At 34.2% G+C, this 18,055-nt stretch overlaps 2 protein-coding genes across 2 annotated transcripts; one reads left to right on the top strand and one right to left on the bottom strand.

The window, feature by feature from the left end:
- Positions 1-4,108: 4,108 nt before the first annotated feature.
- Positions 4,109-5,296, bottom strand: LOC127264360 (uncharacterized). The gene is made up of 2 exons (XM_051293841.1): positions 5,225-5,296; positions 4,109-4,630 (listed from the first exon to the last, which is right to left on the bottom strand). Exons 1-2 carry the CDS (start codon positions 5,294-5,296, stop codon positions 4,109-4,111), a joined length of 594 nt encoding a protein of 197 aa, XP_051149798.1.
- Positions 5,297-7,342: 2,046 nt separating this feature from the next.
- Positions 7,343-10,699, top strand: LOC127264297 (15-cis-zeta-carotene isomerase, chloroplastic-like). Its single transcript, XM_051293756.1, has 4 exons — positions 7,343-7,822; positions 8,542-8,688; positions 8,837-9,046; positions 10,263-10,699. The coding sequence occupies exons 1-4, from the start codon at positions 7,382-7,384 to the stop codon at positions 10,596-10,598; spliced, it is 1,134 nt and encodes a 377-aa protein (XP_051149713.1). The 5' UTR covers positions 7,343-7,381; the 3' UTR covers positions 10,599-10,699.
- The last annotated feature ends 7,356 nt before the right edge of the window (positions 10,700-18,055 follow it).

Genomic DNA, 18,055 nt, shown 5'->3' with positions numbered 1-18,055 from the left:
CGAAGCATTCTGTACGGATGGACATCTAATTTCATATTCGGTGTTTGACTCATTCTGTCATGTTCGATCAAGACATGCCCATATTCAATTTAGCTATAGAAATACTAATATATATGGAGTCGTACGGATGGACATCTAATTTATCTGTTATGTCCATGTGCAGTGACGAAGCTAGAACCATTCCGTCGGATGGGCTGAAGTCTAAAATTTAAAAAAAAAATTATAGTATAAAAATTTTAATCTAAAATTAGAATTAGAATAGTTAAAATTAATTTTTTAAAAAACTGAATATATATTAGAAAAGATAGAAATTTACCAAACAAAAAAGAAGAGAACTTTAATATACTTATAAAAACATACTACTTCAATCACTACCAAACAAAGTATTATTCTTACAAAATGAATTACCTTTAACTAAATATGCATAACAATATTGTCATTACAAAGACAAACAAAAAAAAACCCAATCCAACCAATGATATTCCAGCTTCAGCCAAAATAAAATCCAAAACCAACTAGCAAAAAAATATATTATTTAGTCAGTTAACAAAAAATAAACTATAAAATATGTTTTAATATTATTATTTACCTTAGTGATGTCGCGATGTATTCAAAGAGTAGCCATATTTTGAAATCGCTACAAAATTCAAATACAGCAATTGCTTTTAAACAAAACAAAATATTATTTAGTTAACTAAAAAAAATAAACTATAAAATATGTTTTAATATTATTATTTACCTCAGATGTCGCGATAGTTGTATTCTTCGAGTAGCCATATTTTGAAACCGTTACAGAATTGCTTCAGTTTCAATAGTGACAGAAATGTCTTTCTCAATGTAACACACTAGGCAGTCTATAAGATATTCATCTCTCATTGTATTTCGCAAATCATTTTTGACTATTTTCATTGCTGAGAAAGATCTTTCAACTGTGGTTATCGTGACAGGTAAAACCAATGCTAACTCGATTAATCGATAAATCAAATAAAAAGTACTCTTACAATTCATTTGAATCATCTTCTTTGCAAGATCTCCAATATCACAAAAGCCAATAAAAGTTGGTTCTGATCTGTAACACCCCCAGTTGGCTCATACTGGAAATGCTATCGCCACACTGCATCATGAGGTCATCACCTCCTACTTCGGGCCCCACAATACAGTGTTAAGGCTAAATTAAACATAAAAGCGCATTATTATATATACCAAAATCTGATTTATAAATATTTACAAAACACACCCTTTAACAAGAGGTTTTTTCCGATTAAAAATTTACATATAATACAATATACGTAAGTTCACTCACTCAGCCCATCTTTCTATGTCTCGAGACGTCCCCTGTCTCGGATGTGCCATGCATACCTGAAACAAATATTTTCTTAATAGCAGTCCAGAATTAAATCCATTTTAAGAACTAACGTGAAATATGTCATTTCACACCTTTTTAAAATAAAGTCTAATTCCCGTTAATCATAAAATATGTGTCATGTCAGCCAATAGTGAAATGATGCAATACAGATATCAAACTCGACAACAATGCACACTCACATATATATATATCCGCCAAAGTGAGCAGCCGGAATAACCTCGGCTCCATAATCATGGCTCACTACATCTGTCTAAGTGAGCAGCCGGAATACCCTCGGCCCCGTAATAACAAGCTCACTAGACCATCATCAATAAATAGCCGGAAAATCCTCGGCTCAAGGAAGGACCTGATAAACCCATAATAATATAACAGTCATCCGGTCACTTCCATATACCCACCATACCACCCCCACAATCAATACATGGATAGCCGAACGTTGTCGCCATTAACCACAAGACGCCCCATAGTCTGTGATACCAAAGATAGGACCCCCACTGACTAGCCCTATCCCGTGTAATGTAGTAGAATCCGTGCAACCTGGAATCACCCAAGGGAAACCCGGAAACTCTACTCCTCCTCGCGCGCCCTAACGGGATCACGTTTGGAGTTTGACATATGATCCTAAACTACCGGTAGACCTCACTAGTGATCAGTCCAATGAGTGGAACAACACCGAACACGAATGATTAGACCAAATACGTCTCAACTACAATGGGTCTAATCCCTGAATGACTGTGCGACTAAGTCACCCAGTTGTCCGACTACTATCGTCCACTATCGCCAAAGTGTTACGGTACATCGGGATCGAATATCCTAACCCCAGATGATGCCCTCGCCTAGCACTACCTCACACGGTGACTAAACGATAGATCCATAAAACACATCCGATAAACCGTGCAATATGTGTGCAACATGCCAAATAAGTGAATTTACTGAAAATGGCTGGTGAGACAGCTCACCTATCCTCCTTTTCATAAATTCACCAACGCGATCAAATATGTATATCAAATATCATAACCGTGAAGTCTCCCACATGCATACGCACACACATATATATAAATATATAGATGCAACAAAATGATTCACATAATATCACATTAACATATTAATCAAAATCGCATGCAACATGCATACCTAATTTCTTAAAATTAGATTTAATTCCCTACTGCTTACCTCTTATCGACACTCCCTAGCTCCCGCAATTTCACCCAAATATCTTCCAACGTACACCTGCCCCATTATTTACTAAAATCAGCTGAGCTATATACTTATACATAGGAGCTACCTGCTTATTCAAAAGCTAATTTCTATAGTTAGCTCGTTGGATTTCAAACTTTTATATTTAGTAGACTACGATATTCTAGCTATAAAACTCTTATACCTCATAATATTTATATCACCCGATTATTAAATAAAAATACTTAAAGATATGAATAAACAGACAGGTGCAATACACTGCCGTTTTTAATTCGGCTCGGATCGATACGAAATTCTCAGAATATAATACTAAGACTACGGCTATTAGCTAAAGAAATTCGTCGATTAAATAGCCAAATAGCCGGTTATGAATTTTTGAAGAATTTCTAATTTAATATTCCCAATATCAAAATTCATATTAAAATTCATAATTAAATTCTACATATAACAAGGAATACAATACCAAAGTCGGAATCGAAATCAAACGGCTAAATTTTTTTCTTTCTTCTTTTCTTCCTTCTCCTTTCTTTTCTTTCTCTCTGGCGTTACTTGCTTCTACGTTGCTTTGGTTGCAATGTAAGGGTTTATATATATAATTATATTATTATTATTATTATATTATATTATTATTATTATATTATTACTATTAACGTTATTATTATTATTATTATTATAAATATTATCCTTATCATCATCACCACTAATATTATTATTATATATATTATATTTTATGATTATCTTTATCGATATTTATCCGTTTAACAGTCTTTTCAATCATAATCAATATATAAAATATGAATAAAATTTATTCCAGAATATTAATTTTTTGATCCCAAAATATTATAAAAAGATTTATTTGCTATAATAATATTATTTTATACACTTTAAAATCGGGGTATTACATGATCTCACATAACAAAAGAATGTTTGAAGTTGTGGTTTTAAATCTGATAGATCATGCATAGAAAAATCCTTTGTATATAATTCAGCAAGATGAATAATCTGTTCTTGATCAAACGTGGCAAACAAATTGCTAGGATTAAGACATGATATTCTCATCAAAAGCTCTGGATTTGATTAAGTAAACCGATGATTTATTTCTTGAGAAATAATATTGATTGTCTAACATTGTAAAAAGAAAATTTAATATCTCATAATGTAAACTAATACTCTAATAATTTTCACAAAGAATTAAGAAGAATAAAATACCTGTATGAAAATATCCACTTGAAAATAATGAAAATGTGTTTTTCTTTAGGCATCAACAAGTATTCTCAATCGTTCGGGGATGATATCATTCATATTGGGGATACTAATTCCATGATCCAAACAAAACTTAGTTACTTCAAAAAAAATAAAAATAAAAAATCATTCCAACCATTTGTTCTAAAGTCTTGCAATTCATCTTTCAAAATTGCAATCAATTGCACTGCAAGACCTATATTATGACTCTTTTGTTGAAAAGCTTGTGACAATGCATTTGTTTTACCTAATAAATGTTTCATCAATTAACCTACAAATACAAATTCAAAACTTTCCATCTTGTCAAACAAACAATCCTACAGCAAGTCCTCGACTTTTCACATCACTTCCACTTGTAGCTATAATTTCAATAATTCCTTTAACTGAATACCACAAATTAAAAAGTCGAGTGATTGTCTTGAAATGAGAACCCCAACGAATATCACCGACTCGAGCCAAATTCATTTCTTGATTCATTCCCTTTCCTATAGCAATATCACTCAATTCTACATATCTTGCAAGATCATCAAATTGGCGATGCCTCAATTCATCTCTCCTTTTACACAAAATTCCAACAATATTTACAATCATAGAGAGATATTCAAAGAAATTGCTTACGAGTCCATTTTGACTGACACTAGAAACAATAACTAATTGAAGTTGATGCGCCAAACAATGAACATAATATGCATGTTCATTTTCTTTCAAAATGAAAGCTTTAAGCCCGTTAAACTCTCCACGCATATTAGAAGCCACATCATAACCTTGACCTCTAACCATTGATAGTGATAATTCATTTCTTGCAAGAAATTCATCAATGGCGTTCTTCAAAGATTGTGCAGAAGTGTCAGTAACATGCACAACACCAAAAAATAGCTCTTTAACCTCTCCAAGATTATTTACAAATCTTACATTTAAAGATATTTGTTCCTTGGTAAAACTATCTCGAGCCTAAAAAAACCATCTATCTTCAATCTCTGCCAAAATAAAATTTCTTACTTCTGAACCACAAGCATTAATAATTTGTTTTTGAATATGGAGACGTTAACTATCTATTTCCCAGAGCATTTAAACTAATTACATTTCTAACATTATCATTGTTATCACCATACCACTTATAAAGCTTAAGAAAATTCTCGCGGCATATGGATTGTGATGACTCATCATAGCCACGGAAAGCTAAGCCTTGTCCTAAAATATATCGAATCACTTTTACAACTGCGGTCAATCGAGTCTAATAAGTCTCCTCTATTTCAGAACTTTTTTGCATCATAACATAATCCACATTGCATCTCTGATCTATATCCAATTCCGATACTCCACTGCGATGCAAATTCTCAACTTTCTTTATACATGCAAGAAATTTTCTGACCTCTTTCTATAATTTGCCCATTCAAGTCTGCACTGATCGAAAATTACGCTCAGTAAATGCAGTATCCCCATGGTTATGCCCATTAGAAAACAAATAGCACCATAAACAATATGCGGCATCTTTAGATATACTGTAATTTAACCAATCATATGTCTTGAACCAATGATCTTGAAATGATCTTCGAATCTCGCCAAATTTTGTAACGGGAAAATTATGAACGCGAGGTTGACAAGGGCCCTTAACCAAATATCTTCTTCATCTTTAACTCCAACGGGTTAACTCTCAATCGATCTACGCAATCCAGGATCCGTAATAATATCATCATCTGAAATCTCAACTTCTCGTGCCTTTTTGTTTTTTACATTATAATTTTTACTCATATCTTTTGGACAAAATGTTTCAATATTTGAATTGAAACCTTTAGAAGCTTAACAAAAAAAAAAAATATATCTTCATTGTACTTTTTTGCCTAAATAATAATAAAAACAAATTGATTAAAACAATTTTATTAACTTTACAAACTAACTTCAATTGAATTAAAAGAATATACTATCACAACCAAATTAAATTAAGGTATATCTAAATAAAATATTATCACAATATTTTCAAAAAAAAAAAAAAAAAGAAAAAAACAGAGGCAGGCAAGCATAGAAAAAATAAATACGTAATTAAATTACTATAAAATACATTTCTAAATTCTAAAATAAAAACAAAAATCATGAATAACAGAACAAGATAAATATAATAGCAATTACAAATTTACAATTAAAAAAAACTTTGAATATAATACATACCCAATCGCGGTCGATTCGACACCAAATCCATTCTATTTTAAAAAATTACATGACGTTCCCTTATACTTTAAAAAAAAATTGCATGAGGGTTTCATGCAACGTTTTTTAAAGCATAAGGGGTGTCATTCAATTTTTTAAGTATATAGAGATTTCACGCTAAATTTCAAAACCACATGGAAATTATGAGCAATTATTTAATATCAAGTCAAGGGGCTTGAAAGCTTACCTTAAACTTAGAGAAAGGTCGGGATCTACTCCACGAGGAGCGGTACGGACATAGATGATATCATCACGACCTCTCTTTTTGTACCGCTAGGAATGCTTGCCGCCACTTCGCCAACTGGACTTACCTGCGCCTTCGTGTCTCTCAGTGTGGTCAGCACTGGGTGTTTCCGAGCAACGAAGCTTACACCAGACGAGAGGAATTTTATCTAAAAAAATTATAAATTGTGAATTTTAAAATGTGACTAAAGTGTATAATTATATATATATTTTTTTAAAAAAATATAATTTATATAAGACGAACGAATATGAAAAAAGTAGACAAATTACGTGCAACGAAATGAATATAAAATAAACAAAAGTATATATTTTGAAAAAAATAAGTATAACTAAAAAGTATTTTGACAGGAAGTATTTTGAGATCATCTACTATACAATACTATTTTTGCTATTTTTGCTGACCAATCAAACATGCTTTAACCATACCCAGTTGAAAATAGTTCATCCTCCGAGGTGATTTATTATATATATTTATAAAAATTATAAGATTATTTACTTTTTTATAAATTATAATTCTATTTTATTTATTTATTTTTCTAAAATTTATTTACATTTTATAAAATGATTTTTATATTTATATTTAAATTTATTATAAATTATATATTTATTGATATATTTTATTGATTTTTATAGTTAATATAAAATATTACTGTAAATTAAAATTAATATTTATAAAATATCTTTTTTTTAAAGAAAAAATAGAAGATACGGTTGAAAATAAATTTTTTAACAAATTCTGCAAAATAAAATAGAAAGAAATATATTGAAGATGGTAAAAATATATATAAATTAAAAATTTTATTATGCATTAATTTTTTTTATATTTTATTAAAAATTAATATTATATTAAAGATATCATATAAATTATTTTTAAATTAATATTACATCATCAATTAAAAATTACACCATTCTTACTTTTTTTTCCTATAAATTTATTCAGATCACTATATTTTTACGTCATAAAAATAATTAAAAATAAAAAAAAAAGCAAAAAAAAAAAAAAATTACATCATTATTTTTAACATCATATTCGAAGTTATTATGAGTAAAAGAGATTTAAAGTGGAATCCCTTTCTTTTCCGCGTAGAATGTACTTTTGACAGTGATTTTCTCCTCGTTTCTGCGCACATGGCGGCCGCCATTTTCGCCCCCCGCTCGTGCACTTCCCAGTCTCACTCCCGCAAATTCTATGTCCGTTGCTTCAGTCTCCCTAAATTCTCTCGTTTACACCTCGATCGCACAGCTCGGCCGAGTCTATTGATAACAAGATTGCGAATTAATCCCCAGAAAACAGAGAAACTCCGATTGCGGGTCGTGAAAGCCGAAGCCGAAGGGGAAAAGGCTTCGCGTGTCGAGGAGAACGAGTTCGCAAAGAATGAAATTACCAGTCTGGTGGGTGAAGATTCTGCAAAGTTTGACCCGTCCCAGCAGAAGGTTTCTTCGTGGTTGTATTTTTCGGGGGTTCTGGGGCTCGTTCTTTATGTTCTTAATGTGACTTGGATAGATAACTCCACTGGGTTTGGCAAATCTTACATCGATGCCGTTTCCAGAATATCCGATAGTCCAGAGGTTTGAATATGAGCAACCACTCAGATGGTATCTTTATTTTTCATTAGAATCCACTGTTTTTTTTTTTTTTTTTTTTTTTTTTAATTTCTATTGAGTTTTTTCTTCATTGGAAAAGCTTGTACCATATTCGTTTCTTGGAATGTGCACTAGAGTTAAAAGATAAGTGTGATTCTTGGTGAAGGAGAGCAAATGCTGAGTCCTTTTTAACTTTTACTTTTACTTGGAAGGTTGATCACAATGAGAGGTTCATAGGATAATTAAATCAGTCACACCACAAATAACGAATAGTGATGGTTGAATTACCATGTTCTTGATACATATTTAGTCATTTTAGGAAATATCACAACCATCACACTTTCTAAAACTTGTAGAAGATGTTTCACTTGTTATTTATTATTTTTATCAACTCCATCTTCTCTTTCTTATATATTTCACTTAATTTTAGAACTGGGCTTAGTCTTGAGCTTGGAATGGGACCTATTTGAAGTTTCATCTTAGTGATTTGATATTTGTAAATGTATATATATGTACATGTTGGCATTTGTTGATTATTTATTACGTACTTAAGGCTGCAGATGGTTGTTGAATTCAATCAACTCGGTTAAACAAATATGGAGTGAAAACCAAAGATATGTGGTATTGGCAATCAATGTCAGTGTCTGTTCCTACTTTTGTGTGTGCAATAGCTCACTGCTGTTCTTGACATGATTTCTTTGCAGGTTGTAATGTTAGTTCTTACTCTCATTTTTGCTGTAGTCCATAGTGGTTTGGCTAGCCTCAGGGACACAGGTGAGAAACTCATTGGAGAAAGAGCATACCGTGTGTTATTTGCCGGCCTGTCTCTACCATTAGCTCTTAGTACTATCGTGAGTTCCTTACATTGCATTTTAGATGTGCATTCCTTTCTTTTTTCTTTTTCGTTCAATTTATCTCAGCCTTATGTTTGGAAATGTTCAACTGTTGATTAGTTTGGAAATTTCAAAATTTCAATCACGGGTTATGTTCTCATGGCAGGTTTATTTCATCAACCACAGATATGATGGTTTGCAGCTATGGCAGCTTCAGGATTTTCCCGGATTGCATGATCTTATTTGGTTCTCTAACTTTGTTTCCTTCCTTTTGCTTTATCCTTCAACCTTCAATTTGTTAGAGGTTGCGGCCGTTGACAAACCCAAAATGCATCTCTGGGAAACTGGAGTAATGAGAATCACTCGGCATCCACAGGTGCAAAGACCCTTCAGAACTATCCATTTGTTTTGGTTTTAGTTCTTGCTTTGCCTGTTGAGGATGGGCTGAATTCATTGCTGCCTATTATACATTTGCAACTTTTCTCTAACTCGTATTGCATTTAATGATTTGAGAGGGTCCAGGCATACTTCCTACAGGTTTTAAGTACTTTTTGTTAGTATCTGGTGACCTAATATTGTATGGAACAAAAGAAAAAATATAGTTATACTGGAGGGCTGTTTGTGCGGGTTTAGAAATATTAGAAGGTAGCCAAACTGGTGAGAGATTAAATTAATGAAGAATGAAAATCATTTATCCTTTATCTCATTGTTGTAAATACTGTTAGTAAGCAAGCTGATTATCCTAAACTCGCTCAGACATATATTATCCTAAGCTCACATAGGGGCACTTAGTTACTTTAGATTTGGAAGGAATCTGACTGGGATGCACTTGTTGTATGATACAATATGCTAAAGGTTCCTCCAGGTTAAGGATCACTATATATGAATCGGGGTCACAATGCTGATTGGGTCCACCATCTGAAAAATGATCTAGTTCGGGATATTGCATTTATATGGGTGGAAATCCCATACCATCATGGAGAAGTAAGAAACAGACTGTTGTACCTCAATCATATGTTGTAGTAGAATATTGAGCTATGGCTATAGCTACCTGGGACTTATGTGTACAAATCAACTGCTCGGCAATTTAGGTTTCCCAAGCGACTTTATTTTGTTAGTCAAGCCACTCTGACTCTACATATTTCTTATAATTCAGTGTTTCGTTAAAGAACAAGGCATGTCACAATTGAATTTCATTTTATCCAGGAGAAACTGTTGCCTGGTTGCGTTACATATGAAGCATCTCTAGTGGTACTCGTAGTAAATATCTCTAGCTTGAATCAAATGAATTTTATACACCAACTCGAAGGAGAGTGTAGAAAGGATAATGTAGGTTCATTGGTAAAATGTAGTTAGAAATTTAGAATACATGATACAAGCGCATTGTTTGGTTCCTTTCTGTTTTTATGCATACTGTTGGTTTGATTTAGAAGAATATAAGTATATTTTTAAAAAATAAAATAAAATAATATCCTTCAATTTTTACTGTCAATAATACTTGTATAATTGTTCCCGTGATATTTTTCTTCATGAGCATCATATTTGTTAACTGCCACCTCTTTTATTACATTAATTCAGTTTTGTTTTCTCAGATGGTTGGACAAGTTGTATGGTGCCTTTCACACACTCTTTGGATTGGAAACTCGGTTGTGGTAGCAGCATCCATAGGATTGATTGGACACCATCTGTTTGGTGCTTGGAATGGAGATAGAAGGCTGGCCATGCGGTATGGTGAAGCTTTTGAAGCTGTAAAGAGCAGAACCAGCATTATCCCCTTCGCTGCAATTCTTGATGGTCGTCAAAAGTTACCTGAGAAATACTGGAAGGAATTTATCCGATTGCCATATATGTCAATTACTGTGCTGACCTTAGGTATTTACTTCGCACATCCATTAATCCGGGCTGCAAGCTCGCAACTTCATTGGTAGTTTAATGCTTGTTATCACTTAACAGGTATTCGAAAATAAACTAATTGAGCTCTTTATGGCCCTTTTGGCTTGAATTGTTATTAGTAAATCGATTTGGCTTACATATGGTTTAGAAGATCGTGTTTATGCTTTGTCTTGGCCTTGCCTTCAAGAGTCCATTATTGCTGTCTGGCTTAGTTCCTTTTTGTTAGATATATTATGTATAGGGGTATTTTTGTATTTATAATAGTATAAGGGCAGTTTAGATATTTTGTATAGTTTTAATATATTAGGGTTTTGTATATTGTAAAATTATTCTTTTCTTTTGACATAAATAATAAAAAAACAACGATATTCTTCATGGTATCAGAGCCATTGTGATCCCCTCATCCACCCTACTCCGCCGCGCCGCCCGTAGCGCTGTCCTCTCTTCTTTCCTTCGGTCTGGCTGTCTGTTAAGGCATTTTTCCTCGTAGGTTGGATTGTTATTAAGTTGTGGCTTAGATTTCTCTTCGATTGAAATATTGCCCAACCATGTCTGCTTCTACTTCTTTTACGGGTGTTATTTCTCCAACCTTGGCTGTTGCTACAAAATGATTGGTTAGGGGTTTTAACTATGGCTCTTGGTCTAAAGCTGTCTAAATGTGGTATATAGGTCAAGATTTGGCAAATTACCTTGTTATTTCGTCCGTTCAGATTACTGACACTAAGAAAGCTGCATGGCTTAAGGCTGATGCTTTATTATGCAGTTTTCTTTGACAATCTATTGATCCAAGCCTTATCCAATTTTACAAACTGTTATGATCTCTGGAGACATGCGAAGACTTTATATACCAATAATATTCAATGCATCTACAGTGTGATATCTAATTTGGTCAATCTTCGTCAATCCGGATTGACAATTCCAGAGTATCTCGGTAAACTTTCATCCATCAAAGCTGAACTCAATTCAGTTTAACTCTAGGGAAAACGGCTGCGGAGGAGCTTGCTCAATGTGATACATTTTATATGGTGTGTGCACTAGTTAGTTTTGGTCCAGATTTAAGTCCAGTTTGTGATCAACTTCTTTCCAGCTCAACAGTTCCAACTCTTGATAATGTTTATTCTCACATATTACGTGTCTCTTCTGTGGCACATCCGATTATTGATTCTGGAGACAAGTCTGCTCTAGTAGCTTCACCTTCTTCACATATGCGAGGTGATCCTAATCCTCATGGGAGCTCTCGTGGGACCTCTCATCCACGCTGCACTTTTTGCAACAGGTGGGGCCATACTCGTGATAAATGTTTTAAATTGCATGGCCGGCCACCTTGGGCTGTTGTTGCGCAGGTTGAAACTCCTTAGTTATCGGGTATTCTATCACTTTGACTGGTTCAGACTATGAGTATCTTACATACCAAGCTTCAAAGCAGTCATCTCATTCACCCGTTGCCTATGTCGCTCACACCGGTACCTCTCTTGGACCATGGGTCCTTGATTCTGGTGCTTCTCATCACCTATCTGGTAATCCAAAATTGTTTTCCGAATTTCATAAGTCTACCTCATTACCTAATGTTACTTTAGCTGATGGGTCACGAGTTTCTGTTAAGGCTGTCGGTGATGCTCAACCATTGCCATGTGTTTCCTTATCCTCCGTTCTTTTTGTTCCTCATTGTCCATTTAATCTTGTTTTTGTTAGTCAATTAACCAAAACTTTGAATTGCTTAATAACATTTAACTCTGATTCATTATCTATTTAAGACCGCAGAACGGGGAGGACGATTGGCAAAGGACTTGAGCTCCATGGACTGTACCACCTTGACCACCTTCCACCACTTTCACCCACAATTGCATGTTCCACTGCCAGTTCTCCTCAACTTTTACACCAACGGCTGGGTCATCCGAGTCTCTCTAAGTTGCGTCGGCTTGTTCCAAGTTTTTCTAGTTTATCTTCATTGTCCTATGAGTCGTGTCAGCTAGGAAAACAAACTCACGTTTCGTTTCCTCGGCAGGTTAATAATAGGGTTGATATGCCTTTTGCTTTAGTCCACTATGATGTATGGGGTCCGTGTCAAACTACTTATGTATTTGGGTTTCAGTACTTTGTTAGCTTTGTTGATGATTTCTCCAGATGTACTTGGCTTTATTTGATGAAAGCTCGTTCCGAACTATTTTCTGTCTTTGAAACATTTTATGATGAAATTCAAAATCAGTTTGGTGTCTCCCTTAAAATACTTCGGACGGATAATGCTACTGAATACTTATCTACTTCTATGACTCATTTTATGTCATCTCATGGTATTTTACATCAGTCCTTTTGTGCCTATACTTCTCAGCAAAATGGGTTTGCTAAACGCAAAAATCGCCACCTGATTGAGACTGCTCGTACTTTGCTTGTGCATCATCATGTTCCTTTCTGGTTTTGGGCTGATGTTGTTCTTATTGTCTGCTATCTTATCAACCGCATGCCGTCCTCGGTTTCCAAAATAAAATTCCCCACCAGATATTGTGCCATCACGATCCTTTATATCATTTACCCCTTCGTGTCTTTGGGTGTACTGCATTTGTGCATGATCACTCCTTGGGTCGGGATAAGTTAGCTTCACGTGCGTTGAAGTGTGTTTTCCTTGGCTATTTTAGGGTTCAAAAGGGTTGTAAGTATTTCTCTCCTGATACTCGTAGGTATTACATTTCAGCTGATGTTACCTTTCTTGAGTCCACACCTTATTTCTCTCCGTCATCTTTGATCCCGTATGTCAGCCACGTGTTACCTATTCCTTTCTCTTCTCCTCTTCTTTCGCGTCCACCTCTTCAGGTTTATAATCGTCGTCCTCGCCCGCAAGTGCCCCCTTCCGATGGTTCTACCACTCATGTTCCTCCAGCGTCTATCGAGTGTCCTGGCTCTCAAGACTTGCCACTGTCTTATTCTCCTGCGGTTCCTATCCTGCCGGATCCTGCACCGTTACGATGAGGTACTCGTTCTTCTCGTAATACTCATCCCATTTACAATTTTCTTAGTTTTCATCATTTGTCTCCCACATACTATACTTTTGTGTCAAACTTATCTTCCATCTCCCTTCCTAAATCCCTTTCGTGAAGCTCTTTCTCGCCCAGGTTGGCGACAAACAATGGTAGATGAAATGGTTGCTTTGCATGCTAATGGTACTTGGGACTTGGTACCTTTGCCTTTAGGTAAGTCTCCCGTGGCTTGTCGTTCGGTTTATGCAGTTAAGGTTGATTCAGATGGTCAAGTTGCTTGTCTCAAGGCCCGTTTGGTGGCTAAGGGCTTCACACAGGTCTTTGGTGAGGATTATACTGAAACCTTCTCACCGTATCACCGGAAATGATCAAGAAGAGGCCATTCAGTTAAAGCAACATCTATTTAAGCATTTTCAAACTAAGGATATGGGACCATTGAAGTACTTTCTTGGTATTGAGATTGCGCAATCACGTGATGGTATTGTTCTTTTACAACGGAAGTACGCATTGGATATTCTTGAAGAAACTGGTTTGTCTGACTGCAAGCTAGTAGACTCTCCCATGGATTCAAATTTGAAGCTTCTTCCGGGACAGGGGGAGCCATTAGCTGACACAAAAAGATATCTTAGAATGGTTGGTAAGCTTAACTATCGCACACTTACTCGACCTGATGTCTCTTTTTTGTTGTAAGTGTTATGAGTCAATTTCTCCAGTCTCCATGCGATAGTCACTTAGATGCTGCCATTCGAATCTTGAAGTACATCAAAGGGTCTCTTGGTAGAGGATTATTGTACACCAATCAAGGTCACACTGAAGTAATTGGCTACTCAGATGCTGATTGGGCAGGATCCCCAGTTGATAGACGGTCTACTTCGGGATATTGCACATTTGTGGGAGGTAACCTTATCTCATGGAAAAGTAAGAAACAAAATGTTTGCTCGCTCAAGTGCAGAGACAGAATATTGAGCCACGACATTAGCGACATGTGAACTTATTTGGGTAAAACAACTTATTCATGAGCTCAAGATAGTGGAGGTTTCAAAAATGAAACTATTTTGTGACAATCAAGCTGCCTTGCATATTGCGTCTAATCCGGTGTTTCATGAGATGACTAAACATATAGAGATTGATTGTCATTTTATTTGGGAGAAGGTATTATCTGGATGCATCGCCACTCACCATGTTGCTTCGAATGAGCAACTTGCAGACATTCTTACCAAATCTCTTAGAGGCCTTCGAATTAAATTTTTATGTGACAAACTTGGATCATACGATTTGTATTGTCCAGTTTGAGGGGGAGTGTTGGATATATTATGTATAGGGGTATTTTTGTATTTATAATAGTGTGAGGACAATTTAGGTATTTTGTATAATTTTAATATATTAGGGTTTTGTATATTGTAAAATCATTCTTTTCTTTTGACGTAAATAATAAAAAAAAACAACGATATTCTTCACTTTTAATCAATCGTTTTTAGCTATGAGTACCTAGTTGTACAAATATGAAAACATTTGTGCTAAACAACGGCGTTAGCATGTAGGAACACTACAAAAAAATATACATTAGCGAAGAATTTTTGTAAGGAATTTTATATTCCTCGCAAATACCGATGAATTTTTTTTTACGAAGATATTAATTCGTAATAAACAAACATAATTTGCAAGGAATATAAAAATCCTTGCTATTAGCGAAGAATTTTGCGAAAGATTTATATTCCCTCACAAAATTACAAATTAGTATTTTTATTAACAACTAATATTTTTTAAATTATTTTTAAAAAGGATCGAAAGTAAAAAAAAAATTAATTTTCTTAATAAATTTTAGATTTTATTAAATCAATAACAAAATAATTATTATGAAAATTTATAAAATATAATATAATTTTTTATTAAAAAATACAAATATTTTTTAAATAAATAATAAACATATTTTTATATAACAAATGAAATACTTATTTTATTATAGTAGTATTATTATTATTTTAATATAAAAAAGAAATAATAATATAAAATAATTTTTATTACAAAAATATTATAAAAATTATTGATACCAAAAACAGCTTCTAACTTAGCCGCCGTCCCACATCATTTTCGTCTTTCTTCTTCTTCTTCGTCTTCGTCTTCTTTTTCTTCTCCTCTTTGTTTTTGTCATTGTTTTCATTTTCTCCAATCCATCTGTTTGTTTTGCTTCGGCTGATGTGACGAAGATAGGAGTTCTGATTTGCAATTATTGGTTTTATTATGTGTTCCTAAGATGTCCAGAGCTTCGAATTAACCCTATATATGATATGATGGAGAGAGTACCCGAAGATAAGCTCTAAATCCTATGGTAATTTATATATGATCTTTTTTTGGAGTTCTTATTCTGATATATATATGTGTGTTTTATGTCTGTTTGTGTGTTTGTATGCAGAAGTGAAAATTAAGTTGTGTTGTTCTTCTTCTTCGTTGTGTTTATTGATCTGGTATGTATTGTGAGAATTAACTTAAGATAATGACACAAGTCAGCAGCCATCCATTGGCTCTATAAACTATATCTATCTATAGAGCACAGACAAGGTCGTAGTCAGTCAGTCAGTCAGTGGTATTGCGAATGGCGATGGGATGAAATGAGATACTACTTGTTGATATTTATCTCGGATCCATCACTCGATTGTCTAGCAGAATCTCTCTTCCCTTCCTGTCCTGTCCTGTTGCAGAAGAGAAGAAGAAGAAGATAATGTTAAGTTTCTGGTGGCGTTGGTGTTGGTGTTGGTGTTGGTGTGCTGATGATAATGTCCTACGACCACATCAAAAAGCATCACAGGGGCTGGGAGGGAGATCAATATTGGAGCAATAGTCCTGTAACTACTACTTCTACCCCTCCTCGGCTAATAATTAGAAGAAGAAAGCTGTTGTTGGTCTCGACTGCAGGATGGGTGGTGAAGCTGAAGCAGCAGATGAGTAGTCCGGGGAAGGCGGAGATGCTTATTGGCGGAGAGCAGCCTCAGCCTCAGCCTCAGCCTCAGCCTCGGGGCAAGACAGTTGTGGAGCAATGCTTGAGGAAAAGGCCGTTTAGGCATTCCCAACCCTACCCACAACTGATCCATCCATCCATCGCCTAATTCATTCTCTTTCTACTGCTTTTGCTTCTGCTCTGGTTCTGGAATCTGGACGTGTGGAGATACAAACAAACACACACAGACGCGCACATATAAAAACTTCTTCCAAACTAAATGATCAATGTAGTTAGCCTTAATTGAATATTAGTACTTGCACTAGCTAGCTGCTTGAGAGATTTTCTTTCATTCGCAAATGTGTTGTCTGAATGTCTATTTATTGGAATTTAGAACAACTCCTTTTTGTTGTTGTGATAGTTAAGTTAGGAAGATTCTATCTATAAAATTTGATATAAAACTCTCATGATAGCATTAAAATTCTGGTATAGTATACTCACCTTTGTATTGCTCAAAATGATTTCTTTTCCAAGCTTCTATTTATGTGCACGTTAAACCTTAGATATGCGAGGAGTTTGTTGTTTGAAGTCTTCCATTATGTTCTTATCATTCATAATATTGTGCACTATTACAGTTCGTCCCCTTTTATTTAATTTTTCTGTCTTCTTTTGAAAGCTTACTATTTATATGTATTATCAGATTCTTGAAGGACTTCTTAAATTGCCTAAAAACAAGAATGTGATGATTGCAAATCAAGTATTGATTTTCTAATTTCACTTTGTCAGCATTTGATATGAAACAGTGTTGCTCATAATGTTGTGTTCTTCAACTATTCAACCCATTAACCCTCATTAAAAAATATCTCATCAAGCTTCAATTTTCATATAAAACATCATGTCCACTAGTTTTACTTGAAAAATATCAAAACAGAATTACAAACCCTATATTTTCTATGATATTGCATCTTGTAGTGAGAGATATTGATTTCTTATGTAAAATATTGCATTTTGTTTTTATTTCTAACCTTTTTATGTCTATTTTCTTATTAATCACAAAGGCCTTCGGTGGGCTAATGTGAATTTTGGTATATTTCTATGCATATAGTGCTCTGAGATTCACATAAATTTTGGAGTGTACATATCAAAGGTAAATCTTATTTTTCAGTTTTTTTTTTGTGTTTATTTATTTATTTTTTCGTTTCTTCAATTGGTTTTCTGATTATACTGGAGGTAGATTACTTTGAAACGATATGCTTGTAGTATAATGTTAAAATCATTTATTGTTTGAGTACAATTTTGAACTTGGTGGTTTAAGGTTATCATGTTTGTGCATGAAAACACGAATATTGAACTTTTGGTTAGCCATCAAATACAAAAGATCAAATACCAATAAGGATACAACTAGATTTCTTGTGATGTTTCTTGAAAGCATAGAGCATGTTGTCAACATAAGGATCAAATTTAAGTTGCTTCTTATATTATTTTCTCAAAATTATGCATCAGCAACGATTTTATTTAAGACTTCCATTAATACATGCTAGCAAGAAATCTCACATCAAATCAGGTTCCAAGTGCCAAAACATAA

This window comes from Andrographis paniculata, unplaced genomic scaffold, assembly GCF_009805555.1.
Source record: "Andrographis paniculata isolate CXL003 unplaced genomic scaffold, ASM980555v1 Contig70END, whole genome shotgun sequence".
NCBI classification, from domain to species: domain Eukaryota; kingdom Viridiplantae; phylum Streptophyta; class Magnoliopsida; order Lamiales; family Acanthaceae; genus Andrographis; species Andrographis paniculata.
The sequence above is the reverse complement of the archived record's forward strand: the minus strand, read 5'-3'. Positions and strand labels throughout refer to the sequence as shown.